At 48.4% G+C, this 16,479-nt stretch overlaps 1 protein-coding gene across 1 annotated transcript in view; it reads right to left on the reverse strand.

Moving 5' to 3' along the window:
- LOC134910829 (L-gulonolactone oxidase-like) overlaps positions 1 to 16,479 on the reverse strand; it is a 161,596-nt gene that overhangs the window by 69,380 nt on the left and 75,737 nt on the right. The window contains exons 6-7 of the mRNA XM_063919213.1: positions 15,435 to 15,542; positions 3,885 to 3,961 (exon numbers count right to left, since the gene is read on the reverse strand). Of these exons, the coding sequence (XP_063775283.1) occupies positions 3,885 to 3,961; positions 15,435 to 15,542 (185 nt within the window). The remainder of the gene's footprint in view (positions 1 to 3,884; positions 3,962 to 15,434; positions 15,543 to 16,479) is intronic.

Consider the following 16,479-nt stretch of genomic DNA (forward strand, 5'->3'; position numbering starts at 1 on the left):
TGTTACACACAAAGTACACACATACTGTAGTGAGAGTTGCATGTTACACGTTACACACAGTACACACATACTGTAGTGAGAGTTGCATGTTACACACAAAGTACACACATACTGTAGTGAGAGTTGCATGTTACACACAAAGTACACACATACTATAGTGAGAGTTGCATGTTACACGTTACACACAGTACACACATACTGTAGTGAGAGTTGCATGTTACACACAAAGTACACACATACTGTAGTGAGAGTTGCATGTTACACGTTACACACAGTACACACATACTGTAGTGAGAGTTGCATGTTACACACAAAGTACACACATACTATAGTGAGAGTTGCATGTTACACGTTACACACAGTACACACATACTGTAGTGAGAGTTGCATGTTACACACAAAGTACACACATACTGTAGTGAGAGTTGCATGTTACACGTTACACACAGTACACACATACTGTAGTGAGAGTTGCATGTTACACACAAAGTACACACATACTGTAGTGAGAGTTGCATGTTACACGTTACACACAGTACACACATACTGTAGTGAGAGTTGCATGTTACACACAAAGTACACACATACTGTAGTGAGAGTTGCATGTTACACACAAAGTACACACATACTGTAGTGAGAGTTGCATGTTACACGTTACACACAGTACACACATACTGTAGTGAGAGTTGCATGTTACACACAAAGTACACACATACTGTAGTGAGAGTTGCATGTTACACGTTACACACAGTACACACATACTGTAGTGAGAGTTGCATGTTACACACAAAGTACACACATACTGTAGTGAGAGTTGCATGTTACACGTTACACACAGTACACACATACTGTAGTGAGAGTTGCATGTTACACACAAAGTACACACATACTGTAGTGAGAGTTGCATGTTACACGTTACACACAGTACACACATACTGTAGTGAGAGTTGCATGTTACACACAAAGTACACACATACTGTAGTGAGAGTTGCACGTTACACACAGAGCACAGGTAGAAAAGAACACAGACGTCAGTTAATAACGAAGATAAAAACTTTATACAGATCCCCTCCTCCCAGGCCGTGCCCTGACATAACTTTATAGTAATTAGCATTATACTCTTTCATACAGTAACTGCACATTAATAATTAATTAATTAATTTTCTGAATTCATTTGACATTTATTTTCCCAAAGCCAGCGCAGGAGCCATCAGTCCGGCCGGCGAGCTTCTGCCTCAGCTAATTAAACGTTTACTGTAGTGTGATTTAATGAAAGGCATTATACCGCAGGAAGGAATGTTATGTTCAAAGAGGAGATAAAAAGGTGGAATCTATTTCATGTTACCTCTCAGTCACCATGAAAGGAAGGCATTACGGCATATGCCAAGATCGTTAGGTTTTATTCCTAACCTGGGGGAAACAGATCCTGCATTCTGAGTAATCGTCATTGTCCTTTTACATTCAGTGTTTATATAGAGCGCCACCGGCTCGTTAGCGGATTCCCGGGTTATTACTGAACAACCAGCGAGGAGAACTCTGTTTTGTGATGTTTTTGTGTAAATGCTCCTCTTTCGTGAGTCGCTGCACGGCAATATGGCAGCGTGTATAGGGGGTCACCGGTTTGCACCCTATGGGCGCAGTCATGTCAAATGAAGGTGTAAACTGAGCAGTAATATTATTATACAAATAAGATGTACGTGAATGAAGGGCTGGACCTAAAGGGATGCGGTCGGCATGCCAGCGCTCAAAATCCTGGCGACGGAATCCTAACACGCGGTCAGATTGCCGGTGCTGGAACTCTGACGTTACTTGGAATGCAGACACTGGAATCCCGACCGCCGACATCTTGAATGTAAGTTAGTATGTAGGACTTACTGATGATGTTGTTAACGCCATGTAAACCTGCTATCTGGATTATGTACGGAGGGATTTAATGGGGGCATGTGATCCTGCACCCGTCTTCCTTACACATCCCCGGTCATGGGTTGGTGCTTCTAATGTTACACAGTGACAGTAATCACAGAACTGAAAACACCAGGGGTGCAACCAGCGCTGTGCGGGAGAAGAAACCGCCCACAAACCACAGGGAAAATGGTGCAATTTCCCCAGAGATCTTCCCATGCGCAGCAGAGAAATCACTGGGAACATGGCGATTGTGCTGTGTCCCCGGAGGCCAGCGGCGATGAGAGAAGTGGCAGCACGGAAGTGGCACACGGGCCTCGTCCTCTCTTATACCCCCCCCCCACAAGTAGACTGAACCTCCTTCCCCCCCCCATGTTCATTACAAATGAATTTTATTCCCCGTTTGGCCTCCTCCGCCCCCATTTGCGCCACACCGCCCCCGCAACGCTCCATCTCCTCCCTGGAAATGGAGCGTTGCCCCCCCCCCCCTCCCCCCCTCCCCCACCGCCTCCAGGCAGAGGCGATTGCATTTTCTGCAGCCCCACCCCCCACCCCCGCAGAAAATGCTGGCGCAGGACGGGCGCTGCGTAGGCGCCCGCATCTTTTTCTCAAAAATTACTGTTGGATCGCACACTGCGATCCAACCTGAATTAGGCCCATAGTACAGCGACTGAAAGGAACAGTCACTTCGGACATATTTCCACGGTATCATTTGGGACGCTCCGCAGCGCAGATCTGTTTCCCTGTGAAATGCAAATCGACGTAACATGAAAGAACGGTGCATGTATCAGGAACTCTTTGATGTCTGCATGTTCAATAATGTATGTCTGTACCACGCTTTACATATACCGCTCTCATCTAAGGATGCTTACCCAGGTTAAACGGCTGCAATCCCGGGCTGACTGATCCATTATATATGATGCTGTGGTAAAGCAACATTCATCTCCCTGACAGGGCAGAGATAAGGTATAAATACAGCATAAGCTCTCTCAGGGGAATGCCAGCCATTCAGCGTGTTTATTGTCACCGCAGTGCCCGCTGCTGACCGGGAGGTAGCTTCTTACCGGCAAAGCCGGCATCTGCTGGCCCTCCATGTCGGCACTATGATATGATAATGCTCACCGCAATTATGTGTCTGCAGTATGTCTGTATTAGTCTGTACTTGTGCATCTTATGGTCCATTACACCCCCTTGTCTTCGTGGCACCTTACAAATAACTTACAATACTGACAATAATTCCTAGCCTCTAAGGGGGACATGTACTAAGCAGTGATAAAAGCGGAGAAGTGAGCCAGTGGAGAAGTTGCCCATGGCAACCAATCAGCTGCTCTGTATACTTTTATAGTCTGTAAATTATAAATGTTACGTCAATGCTGATTGGTTGCCATGGGCCACTTCTCCACTGGCTCACTTCACAACTTTTATCACTGCTTAGTACATGTCCCCCTAAGTCCACTGAAACACGCCACACGGTAACCTTAGATACATTACACTATATAAAACCTGCAGTGTTTGTTCACAACTTGTAAGGTGCCCGCAGGTCCTGCCAATCAGTGGGTCAGATTGGGTGAGGTCACCTACATTAGCCAGGATCACTGGGTCCTTGGATAAAGCCAAATCTCCTGCAGAGAAGGTGTCTGAAATTCAAGCACTTGACTGAATAGTGATGAATGGGTGGTAGACGGAGAGGCCTGGAATATGGACCACCAAGCAGGCACCTAGGGGTAAATTTACTAAGATGGGAGGTCTATTTAAGATGTGATGCTGCCCATAGCAACCACTCAAATTCCAGGTATTATCTTCTAGAAGGTGCTAGATAAATGAGAAGTAAAATTTGATCGATTGCTATGGGCAACATCCCATCTTAAATACAACTCCCATCTTAGTAAATTGACCCCCTAGTGGTGATTATCTAACAAGCTTACACACTGGACCACCTTGGTTTAGCTAGCTGACTAGTCTGACGGCAGATTGCACAGTACCTTATCCAGAGGAGGAATTCCAGCACGTAGTACCCCATAAAACAGTCCCGGAACCAGCTAGCGATAGAGGACGGGGGCTGTGTAAAGAAGAGAGGTCAGCAGTTAGTACATTTCCATAGCAATTAATCACATTAAATCCTCCGGCAAATGGGCAATCGTGGACCTGGAGAATTATTCCAGGACACCGATCAGTCATCTATTGAGAGATGCCGTTAATTCTCCATTTTAGGGACAATGAGGCTGCCTAGCTTGGATCATTTATGAAGCGAAGTCATCTGCAATTCCAATACTCATTAATCCGCTAGGAATCTTTCATACAGCAAATTGTATATTTCATCTCCAAGCAGAGTGAGTGCATACAGTACATTACCACCCAGAAACCCATCAGTAGCGTAACGGGAGACAAAAGACCACTAAACTTTACACGCAGCACTGATATATAGGGGGACCTTGCGTTGTAACTGTATTTGCACACACATATGTGCCATGTATAGCCGGAGGTTCTAGACCTGTCCTCTATGTGCGGTTCCTTCAGCTCCCTATAGACAAATAGTTCTACCCCAGTTCAAGTCTACGTCCGTGGTGCAAGGGCCATTGCTTTGTCTGAAGGGCTGAGTAACTGACGGACACATGGTGTTGCCAAGGTGTAAATTTGCTTGGTTTTAGTTTTTTTTAGACTTAGAATCACCCCCAGAGGCACAGGTGAAACAATTATTACAAAATGTGGTCTTTTATAATGTGTCAGTAATGCATACACCTGTGCTCCATCTAGATCAGGCTTTTTCAACCAGTGTGCCGTGGCACACTAGTGTGCCGCGACCAGTTGCAAGGTGTGCCGTGGAGCCAGAGCCGCTTTCTGCACCTTCAGAATGAACTGTTGGCTCGGGCTCTTCTTAGAGGATCAGTTGTGATCGGTTCGTGACTTATGCCTTGAAGACGCGGTGGTGTGAAATTATAGGTCACAGCTGCTGCGTCTCACACCCAGCCAGCCCACCCACCTGCACATATTCCAGTTCCCGCCTACATCCACAGCTTTCCTTGCCCACCTATGCCCACACCTGCCCGACCGCCCGCTGCTCAGTATTCGCAGCACTCCACTATGAACAACCCCCACCACTGAGGGACAGGGAGGAGGACAGCTGACTGGTAGGGGCTAATATTTGTAATTTTATTTCTCCTGTGGGGAGCAAGAGGATTTATGTGTGGAGAATAAGGATTTATGGGGGGAATAATGCGAATAATTCATGTGGGGAGCAACAGGATTTATGTGGGAGCAATGTGATAGTTTTTTCTGCGTAGGCCAATGTATGTATGGATTTTTTTTTTTTACTGTGAGGGCGAATGTGTGTTTTTTTTTCTTGTGAGGAACTGATGGTGTGCCTTGTCAATTTTAAAATATTGTTCGGTGTGCCGCGAGTAAAAAAAGGTTGAAAATCACTGATCTAGATCATATGGAACACATGCCTGTTAGGGTCTGTATATTGGATTTGAGATACTAATTAAGCTGTTTGTACTGTGGGGGCTGGCCATACATTAAGCTCCCTGAACAGGGCCGGATTAAGGGGGAGCGAGAGGGCCGTCGTCCTGGGGGCTCCTTCCACACAGGGTCACTCTGACCCTGCAATTGTTGAGAACAGGTGATGAGCAGCACCTGTTTGAAGACTGGGAGCTGCCACTGCTCTGCATTCACAGACATACAGAGCAGAACGGCTACCAAGGTCCCTCACCGGTGTCATGTGACACATAAAACATCCATCACGACTCAGAAGCCGCTCTGCTTTGTTAGCTGGTGGTGCATGCAAAACAGAGACGGGAGCATGACATAACTGAGGGCATGGGGGAGGGGCCACCAGGGTTGCACATAGTAGCGTATACGGGGGTGAGGGGCAAGTTAAGGGACCATTTTATTGGTGGAGGCCACCACAAGCATTAATCCGGTTCTGGCCCTGAAGATGGAGAAACTGCACTAAACAGCAGTGCTAGATACAGCGCCGTGCAAATGGTGCCACCACATAAAGTGCAGAGTCCTGTGTCTGAACCTGCGTGTGGCTACCTGTCTGCAGAGTCCATAGGGCCCAGAGCCAGCGGCAGTGTGTCGGCAGCCCCGCCCCCTAGGCATGATGAAATGATGTCACAGGTGTTTTCGGCGGGGCTACCACAGGGCGCAGTGCCACCTTATTAAGGCACCGGCTAGATACCGCTCATTTAATGATGGTCTATATAACAAAGGATTATCAATAGAATTGGAGTTATATTTGTATTTGACTTTTTAAAACCTAACAAAATACATAATTTCTCTGACGTCCTAAGTGGATGCTGGGACTCCGTAAGGAACATGGGGAATAGCGGCTCTGCAGGAGACTGGGCACAACTAAAGAAAGCTTTAGGACTACCTGGTGTGCACTGGCTCCTCCCCCTATGACCCTCCTCCAGACCTCTGTTAGAATCTTGTGCCCGGCTGAGCTGGATGCACACTAGGGGCTCTCCTGAGCTTCTAGAAAAGAAAGTATAGTTTAGGTTTTTTATTTTCAGTGAGATCTGCTGGCAACAGACTCACTGCAGCGAGGGACTAAGGGGAGAAGAAGCGAACCTACCTGCTTGCAGCTAGCTTGGGCTTCTTAGGCTACTGGACACCATTAGCTCCAGAGGGATCGAACACAGGCCCAGCCTCGGTCGTCCGGTCCCAGAGCCGCGGCGCCGCCCCCCTTACAGAGCCAGAAGCAAGAAGTTGGTCCGGAAAATCGGCGGCAGAAGACTTCGGTCTTCAACAAGGTAGCGCACAGCACTGCAGCTGTGCGCCATTGCTCCTCATGCACACCTCACACTCCGGTCACTGATGGGTGCAGGGCGCTGGGGGGGGGGGCGCCTTGAGCAGCAATAATAACACCTTGGCTGGCAAAAAAATTCACAATATATAGTCCCTGAGACTATATATTTGAAAAATACCCCTGCCAGAGTTCCAGAAAAAAGCGGGAGAAGCCCGCCGAAAAAAGGGCGGGGCTATCCCTCTCAGCACACTGGCGCCATTTTTCCCTCACAGCTCCGCTGGAAGGATCGCTCCCAGGCTCTCCCCTGCAGTGTCAAGCTACATAAGGGTAAAAAAGAGAGGGGGGGCACTAAATTTAGGTGCAGTAGTTATATATTAGCAGCTATAAGGGAAAAACACTCAGTATAGTGCTCATCCCTGTGTTATATAGCGCTCTGGTGTGTGCTGGCATACTCTCCCTCTGTCTCCCCAAAGGGCTGTGTGGGGTCCTGTCCTCTGTCAGAGCCTTCCCTGTGTGTATGCGGTGTGTCGGTACGGCTGTGTCAACATGTTTGATGAAGAGGCTTATGTGGAGGCGGAGCAGGTGCCGATAAATGTGATGTCACCCCCTGCGGGGCCGACACCTGAGTGGATGGACTTGTGGAAGGAATTACGTGAAAGTGTTAACTCATTACATAAAAGATTTGACGACATACCAAATATGGGACAGCCGGCTTCTCAGCCCGTGCCTGCCCAGGCGTCTCAAAAGCCATCAGGGGCCCTAAAACGCCCACTACCTCAAATGGCAGATACAGATGTCGACACGGATACTGACTCCAGTGTCGACGACAATGAGACTAATGTAACTTCCAATAGGGCCACTCGTTACATGATTGAGGCCATGAAAAATGTGTTACACATTTCTGATATTAACCCAGCTACCACAAAAAAGGGTATTATGTATGGGGAGAAAAAGCTTCCAGTGGTTTTTCCCCCATCTGAGGAATTAAATGAAGTGTGTGAAGAAGCGTGGGTTCCCCCGATAAAAAACTACTAATTTCTAGAAAGTTACTGATGGCGTACCCTTTCCCGCCAGAGGATAGGTCACGTTGGGAGACATCCCCTAGGGTGGATAAAGCGCTCACACGTTTGTCAAAGAAGGTGGCACTACCGTCTCCGGATACGGCCGCCCTAAAGGAGCCTGCTGATAGAAAGCAGGAGGCTATTCTGAAATCTATATATACACACACAGGTGTTATACTGAGACCAGCTATTGCTTCTGCATGGATGTGCAGTGCTGCAGCTGCGTGGTCAGATTCCCTGTCAGACAATATTGATACCTTAGACAGGGACACTATATTGCTAACCATAGAGCATATTAAAGACGCAGTCTTATACATGAGAGATGCACAGAGGGATATTTGCCGGCTGGCATCTAAAATAAGTGCAATGTCCATTTCTCTGACGTCCTAGTGGATGCTGGGAACTCCTTAAGGACCATGGGGAATAGCGGCTCCGCAGGAGACTGGGCACAAAAGTAAAAGCTTTATGACTAGCTGGTGTGCACTGGCTCCTCCCCCTATGACCCTCCTCCAAGCCTCAGTTAGATTTTTGTGCCCGGCCGAGAAGGGTGCATGCTAGGTAGCTCTCCAGAGCTGCTTAGAGTAAAAGTTTTAAAAAGGTGGTGCTACGTCAGCACGGGTGGATTCTAAATATTCCAAAATCGCAGCTGATTCCAACAACACGTCTACTGTTCCTAGGGATGATTCTGGACACAGTGCAGAAAAAGGTGTTTCTCCCGGAGGAGAAGGCCAGGGAGTTATCCGAGCTAGTCAGGAACCTCCTGAAACCAGGACAAGTGTCAGTGCATCAATGCACAAGGGTCCTGGGAAAGATGGTGGCTTCTTACGAAGCGATTCCATTCGGAAGATTCCATGCAAGAATGTTTCAGTGGGATCTGCTGGACAAATGGTCCGGATCGCATCTTCAGATGCATCAGCGGATAACCCTATCTCCAAGGACAAGGGTGTCTCTCCTGTGGTGGTTGCAGAGTGCTCATCTTCTAGAGGGCCGCAGATTCGGCATTCAGGACTGGATTCTGGTGACCACGGATGCCAGCCTGAGAGGCTGGGGAGCAGTCACACAGGGAAGAAATTTCCAGGGCTTGTGGTCAAGCATGGAAACGTTTCTTCACATAAATATCCTGGAACTAAGGGCAATTTACAATGCCCTAAGTCAAGCAAGGCCTCTGCTTCAGGGTCAGTCGGTTTTGATCCAATCGGACAACATCACGGCAGTCGCCCACGTAAACAGACAGGGCGGCACAAGAAGCAGGAGGGCAATGGCAGAAGCTGCAAGAATTCTTCGCTGGGCGGAAAATCATGTGACAGCACTGTCAGCTGTGTTCATTCCGGGAGTGGACAACTGGGAAGCAGACTTCCTCAGCAGACACGACCTCCACCCGGGGGAGTGGGGACTTCACCCAGAAGTCTTCCACGTGATTGTAAACCGTTGGGAAAAACCAAAGGTGGACATGATGGCGTCTCGTCTCAACAAGAAACTAGACAGATATTGCGCCAGGTCAAGGGACCCTCAGGCAATAGCGGTGGACGCTCTGGTAACACCGTGGGTGTACCAGTCAGTGTATGTGTTCCCTCCTCTGCCTCTCATACCCAAAGTACTGAGAATCATAAGAAGGAGAGGAGTAAGAACTATACTCGTGGCTCCGGATTGGCCAAGAAGGACTTGGTTCCCGGAACTTCAAGAGATGCTCACGGAGGACCCGTGGCCTCTACCTCTCAGAAAGGACCTGCTCCAGCAGGGACCTTGTCTGTTCCAAGACTTACCGCGGCTGCGTTTGACGGCATGGAGGTTGAACGCCGGATCCTGAAGGAAAAAGGCATTCCAGATGAAGTCATCCCTACCCTGGTCAAGGCCAGGAAGGATGTAACCGCAAAACATTATCACCGCATTTGGCAGAAATATGTTGCGTGGTGTGAGGCCAAGAAGGCCCCTACAGAGGAATTTCAACTGGGTCGTTTCCTGCATTTCCTGCAAACAGGACTATCTATGGGCCTAAAATTAGGGTCCATTAAGGTTCAAATTTCGGCCCTGTCAATCTTCTTCCAAAAAGAACTGGCTTCAGTGCCTGAAGTTCAGACGTTTGTCAAAGGGGTACTGCATATACAGCCTCCTTTTGTGCCTCCAGTGGCACCTTGGGATCTCAATGTAGTGTTGAGTCTCCTAAAATCACATTGGTTTGAACCACTCACCACTGTGGAATTGAAATATCTCACATGGAAAGTGGTCATGCTGTTAGCCCTGGCTTCAGCCAGGCGTGTCTCAGAATTGGCGGCTTTATCATATAAAAGCCCTTACCTAATTTTTCATTCAGACAGGGCAGAACTGAGGACTCGCCCTCAATTTCTCCCTAAGGTGGTTTCAGCGTTTCACATGAACCAGCCTATTGTGGTACCTGCGGCTACTAGGGACTTGGAGGACTCCAAGTTGCTGGACGTAGTCAGGGCCCTGAAAATATATGTTTCCAGGACGGCTGGAGTCAGAAAATCTGACTCGCTGTTTATCCTGTATGCACCCAACAAGCTGGGTGCTCCTGCTTCTAAGCAGACGATTGCTCGTTGGATTTGTAGTACAATTCAGCTTGCACATTCTGTGGCAGGCCTGCCACAGCCAAAATCTGTAAAAGCCCATTCCACAAGGAAAGTGGGCTCATCTTGGGCGGCTGCCCGAGGGGTCTCGGCTTTACAACTTTGCCGAGCAGCTACTTGGTCAGGGGCAAACACGTTTGCTAAATTTTACAAATTCGATACCCTGGCTGAGGAGGACCTGGAGTTCTCTCATTCGGTGCTGCAGAGTCATCCGCACTCTCCCGCCCGTTTGGGAGCTTTGCTATAATCCCCATGGTCCTTACGGAGTTCCCAGCATCCACTAGGACGTCAGAGAAAATAAGAATTTACTTACCGATAATTCTATTTCTCATAGTCCGTAGTGGATGCTGGGCGCCCATCCCAAGTGCGGATTGTCTGCAATACTTGTATATAGTTATTGTTACAAAAATCGGGTTGTTTATTGTTGTGAGCCATCTTTTCAGAGGCTCCTACGTTTATCATACTGTTAACTGGGTTCAGATCACAAGTTGTACGGTGTGATTGGTGTGGCTGGTATGAGTCTTACCCGGGATTCAAGATCCTTCCTTATTATGTACGCTCGTCCGGGCACAGTATCCTAACTGAGGCTTGGAGGAGGGTCATAGGGGGAGGAGCCAGTGCACACCAGCTAGTCATAAAGCTTTTACTTTTGTGCCCAGTCTCCTGCGGAGCCGCTATTCCCCATGGTCCTTACGGAGTTCCCAGCATCCACTACGGACTATGAGAAATAGAATTATCGGTAAGTAAATTCTTATTTTCTGCTAGGAGAGGTTTATGGACTCGGCAGTGGACAGGTGACGCTGATTCTAAAAGGCACATGGAAGTTTTGCCTTATAAAGGTGAGGAGTTGTTTGGGGATGGTCTCTCGGACCTAGTTTCCACAGCGACAGCTGGGAAGTCAGCATTCTTACTAGAGATGAGCGGATTCGGTTTTACTCGGTTTTACTCGGTTCTCAAAACCGAATCTTATTGGCTATCCAAAACACGTGACATCCGTGAGCCAATAAGATGTCGTTTTGAGAACCGAGTAAAACCGAGTAAAACCGAATCCGCTCATCTCTAAATTTCTTACCCCATGTTCCCTCACAAGAAAAGAAAGCACCGTATTATCAGGTACAGTCCTTTCGGCCCCATAAGGGCAAGCGGGTTAAAGGTGCGTCCTTTCTGCCCAGAGGCAGAGGTAGGGGGAAAAAGCTGCAGCAGGCAGCCAGTTCCCAGGAGCAAAAGCCCTCCCCCGCTTCCTCTAAGTCCACAGGCGGAGCCAGGTACGGTGGGGGCCCGTCTCAAAAATTTCAGCAATCAGTGGGCTCGCTCACAGGTGAATCCCTGGGTCCTTCAAGTTGTATCTCAGGGATACAAGCTGGAATTCGAGACATCTCCCCCCCGCCGTTTCTTCAAATCTGCCTTGCCAACAACTCCCTCAGACAGGGAGGCTGTGTTAGAGGCAATACACAAGCTGTATTCCCAGCAGGTGATAGTCAAGGTACCCCTCCTTCAACAAGGAAGGGGTTACTATTTTTCGATGTTTGTGGTACCGAAACCAGACGGTTCGGTGAGACCCATTTTAAATTTGAAATCCTTGAACACTTATATAAAAAAATTCAAGTTCAAGATGGAATCGCTCAGGGCAGTTATTGCAAGCCTGGACGAGGGGGATTACATGGTATCACTGGACATCAAGGATGCTTACCTGCATGTCCCCATTTACCATCCTCACCAGGAGTACCTCAGATTTGTGGTACAGGATTGTCATTACCAATTCCAGACGTTGCCGTTCGGTCTGTCCACGGCACCGAGGGTATTTACCAAGGTAATGGCCGAAATGATGATACTCCTTCGAAGGAAGGGAGTTTTAATTATCCCGTACTTGGACGATCTCCTGATAAAGGCGAGGCCAGGGAGCAGTTGTTGGTCGGGGTAGCACTATCTCAGGAGGTGCTACAACAGCACGGTTGGATTCTAAATATTCCAAAGTCACAGCTGGTCCCTACGACACGTCTACTGTTCCTGGGGATGATTCTGGACACAGACCAGAAAAAAGTGTTTCTCCCGGAGGAGAAAGCCAAGGAGCTGTCATCTCTAGTCAGAGGCCTCCTGAAACCAAGACAGGTATCGGTGCATCACTGCACGCGAGTCCTGGGAAAGATGGTAGCTTCTTACGAAGCAATTCCATTCGGCAGGTTCCATGCAAGAACTTTTCAGTGGGACCTGTTGGACAAGTGGTCCGGATCGCATCTTCAGATGCATCGGCGGATAACCCTGTCTCCAAGGACCAGGGTGTCTCTGCTGTAGTGGCTGCAGAGTGCTCATCTTCAAGAGGGCCGCAGATTCGGCATACAGGACTGGATCCTGGTGACCACGGATGCCAGCCTTCGAGGCTGGGGGGCAGTCACACAGGGAAGAAATTTCCAGGGACTATGGTCAAACCAGGAGATTTCACTACACATAAATATTCTGGAACTAAGGGCCATTTACAATGCCCTAAGTCAAGCAAGACCCCTGCTTCAAAACCAGCTAGTACCGATTCAGTCAGACAACATCACGGCGGTCGCCCATGTAAACCGAAAGGGCGGCACAAGAAGCCGGATGGCGATGGCAGAAGCCACAAGGATTCTCCGATGGGCGGAAAATCACGTGTTAGCACTGGCGGCAGTGTTCATTCCGGGGGTGGACAACTGGGAGGCAGACTTCCTCGGCAGGCACGACCTCCACCCGGGAGAGTGGGGACTTCATCCAGAAGTCTTCCAGCTGATTGTAAAATGTGAACGGCACAGGTGGACATGATGGCGTCCCGCCTAAACAAAAAGCTAGAAAGATATTGCGCCAGGTCAAGAGACCCTCAGGCAATAGCTGTGGACGCTCTAGTGACACCGTGGGTGTACCGGTCGGTTTATGTGTTCCCTCCTCTTCCTCTCATACCCAAGGTACTGAGGATAATAAGAAGGAGAAGAGTAAGAACTATACTCATTGTTCCGGATTGGCCAAGAAGAGCTTGGTACCCGGAACTTCAAGAAATGATCTCAGAGGACCCATGGCCTCTGCCGCTCAGACAGGACCTGCTGCAGCAGGGGCCCTGTCTGTTCCAAGACTTACCGCGGCTGCGTTTGACGGCATGGCGGTTGAACGCCGGATCCTGAAGGAAAAAGGTATTCCGGAGGAAGTCATCCCTACGCTGATTAAAGCTAGGAAAGAAGTGACCGCAAACCATTATCACCGCATATGGCGAAAATATGTTGCGTGGTGTGAGGCCAGGAAGGCCCCAACAGAGGAATTTCAGCTGGGTCGATTCTGCACTTCCTACAGTCAGGAGTGACTATGGGCCTAAAATTGGGTTCCATTAAGGTCCAGATTTCGGCTCTGTCGATTTTCTTCCAAAAAGAACTGGCTTCACTGCCTGAAGTTCAGACATTTGTAAAGGGAGTGCTGCATATCCAGCCCCCTTTTGTGCCTCCAGTGGCACCTTGGGATCTCAACGTGGTGTTGGATTTCCTAAAGTCACATTGGTTTGAGCCTCTTAAAACCGTGGATTTGAAATATCTCACGTGGAAAGTGGTCATGCTGCTGGCCTTGGCTTCGGCCAGGCGTGTGTCAGAATTGGCGGCTTTGTCATGTAAAAGCCCTTATCTGATTTTCCATATGGATAGGGCAGAACTGAGGACTCGTCCCCAGTTTCTCCCTAAAGTGGTATCAGCTTTTCACTTGAACCAACCTATTGTGGTGCCTGCGGCTACTAGGGACTTGGAGGATTCCAAGTTACTGGACGTAGTCAGGGCCTTGAAAATATATGTTTCCAGGACGGCTGGAGTCAGAAAAACTGACTCGCTATTTATCCTGTATGCACCCAACAAGATGGGTGCTCCTGCTTCGAAGCAGACTATTGCTCGCTGGATCTGTAGCACAATTCAGCTTGCGCATTCTGCGGCTGGACTGCCGCATCCTAAATCTGTAAAAGCCCATTCCACGAGGAAGGTGGGCTCTTCTTGGGCGGCTGCCCGAGGAGTCTCGGCTTTACAACTTTGCAGAGCGGCTACTTGGTCAGGGTCTAACACTTTTACAAGTTTGATACTCTGGCTGAGGAGGACCTTGAGTTTGCTCATTCGGTGCTGCAGAGTCATCCGCACTCTCCCGCCCGTTTGGGAGCTTTGGTATAATCCCCATGGTCCTTACGGAGTCCCAGCATCCACTTAGGACGTCAGAGAAAATAAGATTTTACTCACCGGTAAATCTATTTCTCGTAGTCCGTAGTGGATGCTGGGCGCCCATCCCAAGTGCGGATTGTCTGCAATGTATATAGTTATTGTTAACTAAAGGGTTATTGTTGAGCCATCTGTTGAGAGGCTCAGTTATATTTCATACTGTTCACTGGGTATAGTATCACGAGTTATACGGTGTGATTGGTGTGGCTGGTAAGAGTCTTACCCGGGATTCAAAATCCTTTCCTTATTGTGTCAGCTCTTCCGGGCACAGTATCCTAACTGAGGTCTGGAGGAGGGTCATAGGTGGAGGAGCCAGTGCACACCAGGTAGTCCTAAAGCTTTCTTTAGTTGTGCCCAGTCTCCTGCGGAGCCGCTATTCCCCATGGTCCTTACGGAGTCCCAGCATCCACTACGGACTACGAGAAATAGATTTACCGGTGAGTAAAATCTTATTTTAAGTGCAAGATCCTAGGGCAAGTTCTGTCCCTGTAGAGCAGCGTCCTGGCAGCTGTGAGAAAATATAGGCCAGGGGCAGCAGTTCCTTTCCTGCAGTTGGAAGTGTCCACAGAGCAGGAGCCATTGATGGGGACACAGATAAACAGAGGGGTGTACAGCGAAATGGAGAGGATCTATTTAATAATCGCCAGTCACATCTCCTGAGATAGACATGTGCGCAGTGGGAGCAGCGGCACGTCCCTCCATCCCTCCAAACCTCATTGGCATTATGTCCATCATTCCCCGAATCGGGGTAAAAATGCTTAGCCAAGTGTCAGTGGCACAGACCCATCAAAGCGGGGCAGTTGTGAGGTGCATCCAGTGTTTGAGCTAGAAGTGCCTCTCAGGGAGAGCAGAAGGGTTGCACAGTGGGCAGTGCAGAGTGTAACACCAGGATAAGTGTATTACTGTATGTCTCCCGAGTGCGCAGTGAGGAGCACAGTACCTTGTCTGTGGGGTCCTGGTAGAAGATGCTGACGCTCTCCGTGTGTGGGAACCAGAAGAAGCGGAAATATTCAGAAGAATTTAGATGGGTGTCAAGGTTGTCAAGGACCTGCAATGCAGAAGATGGAATTATATAGGCAGCCGTGTATAATACTGTACGCCGCCTGCATCTGCTGCCTACACAAGTGCTGTTCCGGTGCCACAGCTAATTGCAACAGGTATACAAAAAAATGTCCATTACATAAACAGTCTACACCTGCTGCATAGCGCCAACACTTCCCCTAGGTGGCGTCACTGCACAGGAAATGGACCGTATGTCCGTTCAGTGGTACCCTAGCCACGTGGCTTCGGTCCTCGTACACAGTTGGCGCCTATATTGCTATCAAGCCACTTTGAATAATCTGGGAAAATACACTAATTAAAACTGTTACTGCGCATATGACTAATCACGTAGCAAACATAGATCTGTCTTGTGTGTACATACTGAGGCTTCATAAAAAAGGCAAGAACGGGAAACCGATGATTAATTACCAAGATAATTCTGTCATTGAATGGTTACCATGGCGGACAAACACCTAATCTCGTTACAGGAAGGACTGGGAACTAAGGATAAATAGAAACTGGTGATGGGTTCATTCATAGCATCATTTATTATAAGCACAATGTGAAATGTATTAATTATTTATTAGTTATTTATATAGCGGTGCACACAGATTCAGCAGCGCTCTACAGAGAGTTTGTCAGTCATTCACAGCCGTCCTTTCCATAGTGGAACTTGTAATCTATATTCCCCATCACACATACAGTACACACACCAGGGCCGTGACGTCGCACAGAACTCTGGGAGCGGCACCATCACTCCCTTGCTTCTGGCTAGCAGGGTGCCCACATACACACACATATACACTAGGGATACTGTATATTTTTAGAGTGTGGGAGAAAACCCATGCAAGAATGAGGAGAACATGTAAACTTCATACCAATCTGCCTTGACCACAGTGTTTTGAGGTAGTCATGCTAACCACTACACCATCCATGCTGCCACT

The sequence above is a fragment of the Pseudophryne corroboree genome, chromosome 4, assembly GCF_028390025.1.
Source record: "Pseudophryne corroboree isolate aPseCor3 chromosome 4, aPseCor3.hap2, whole genome shotgun sequence".
In the NCBI taxonomy this organism is placed as follows: Eukaryota; Metazoa; Chordata; class Amphibia; order Anura; family Myobatrachidae; genus Pseudophryne; species Pseudophryne corroboree.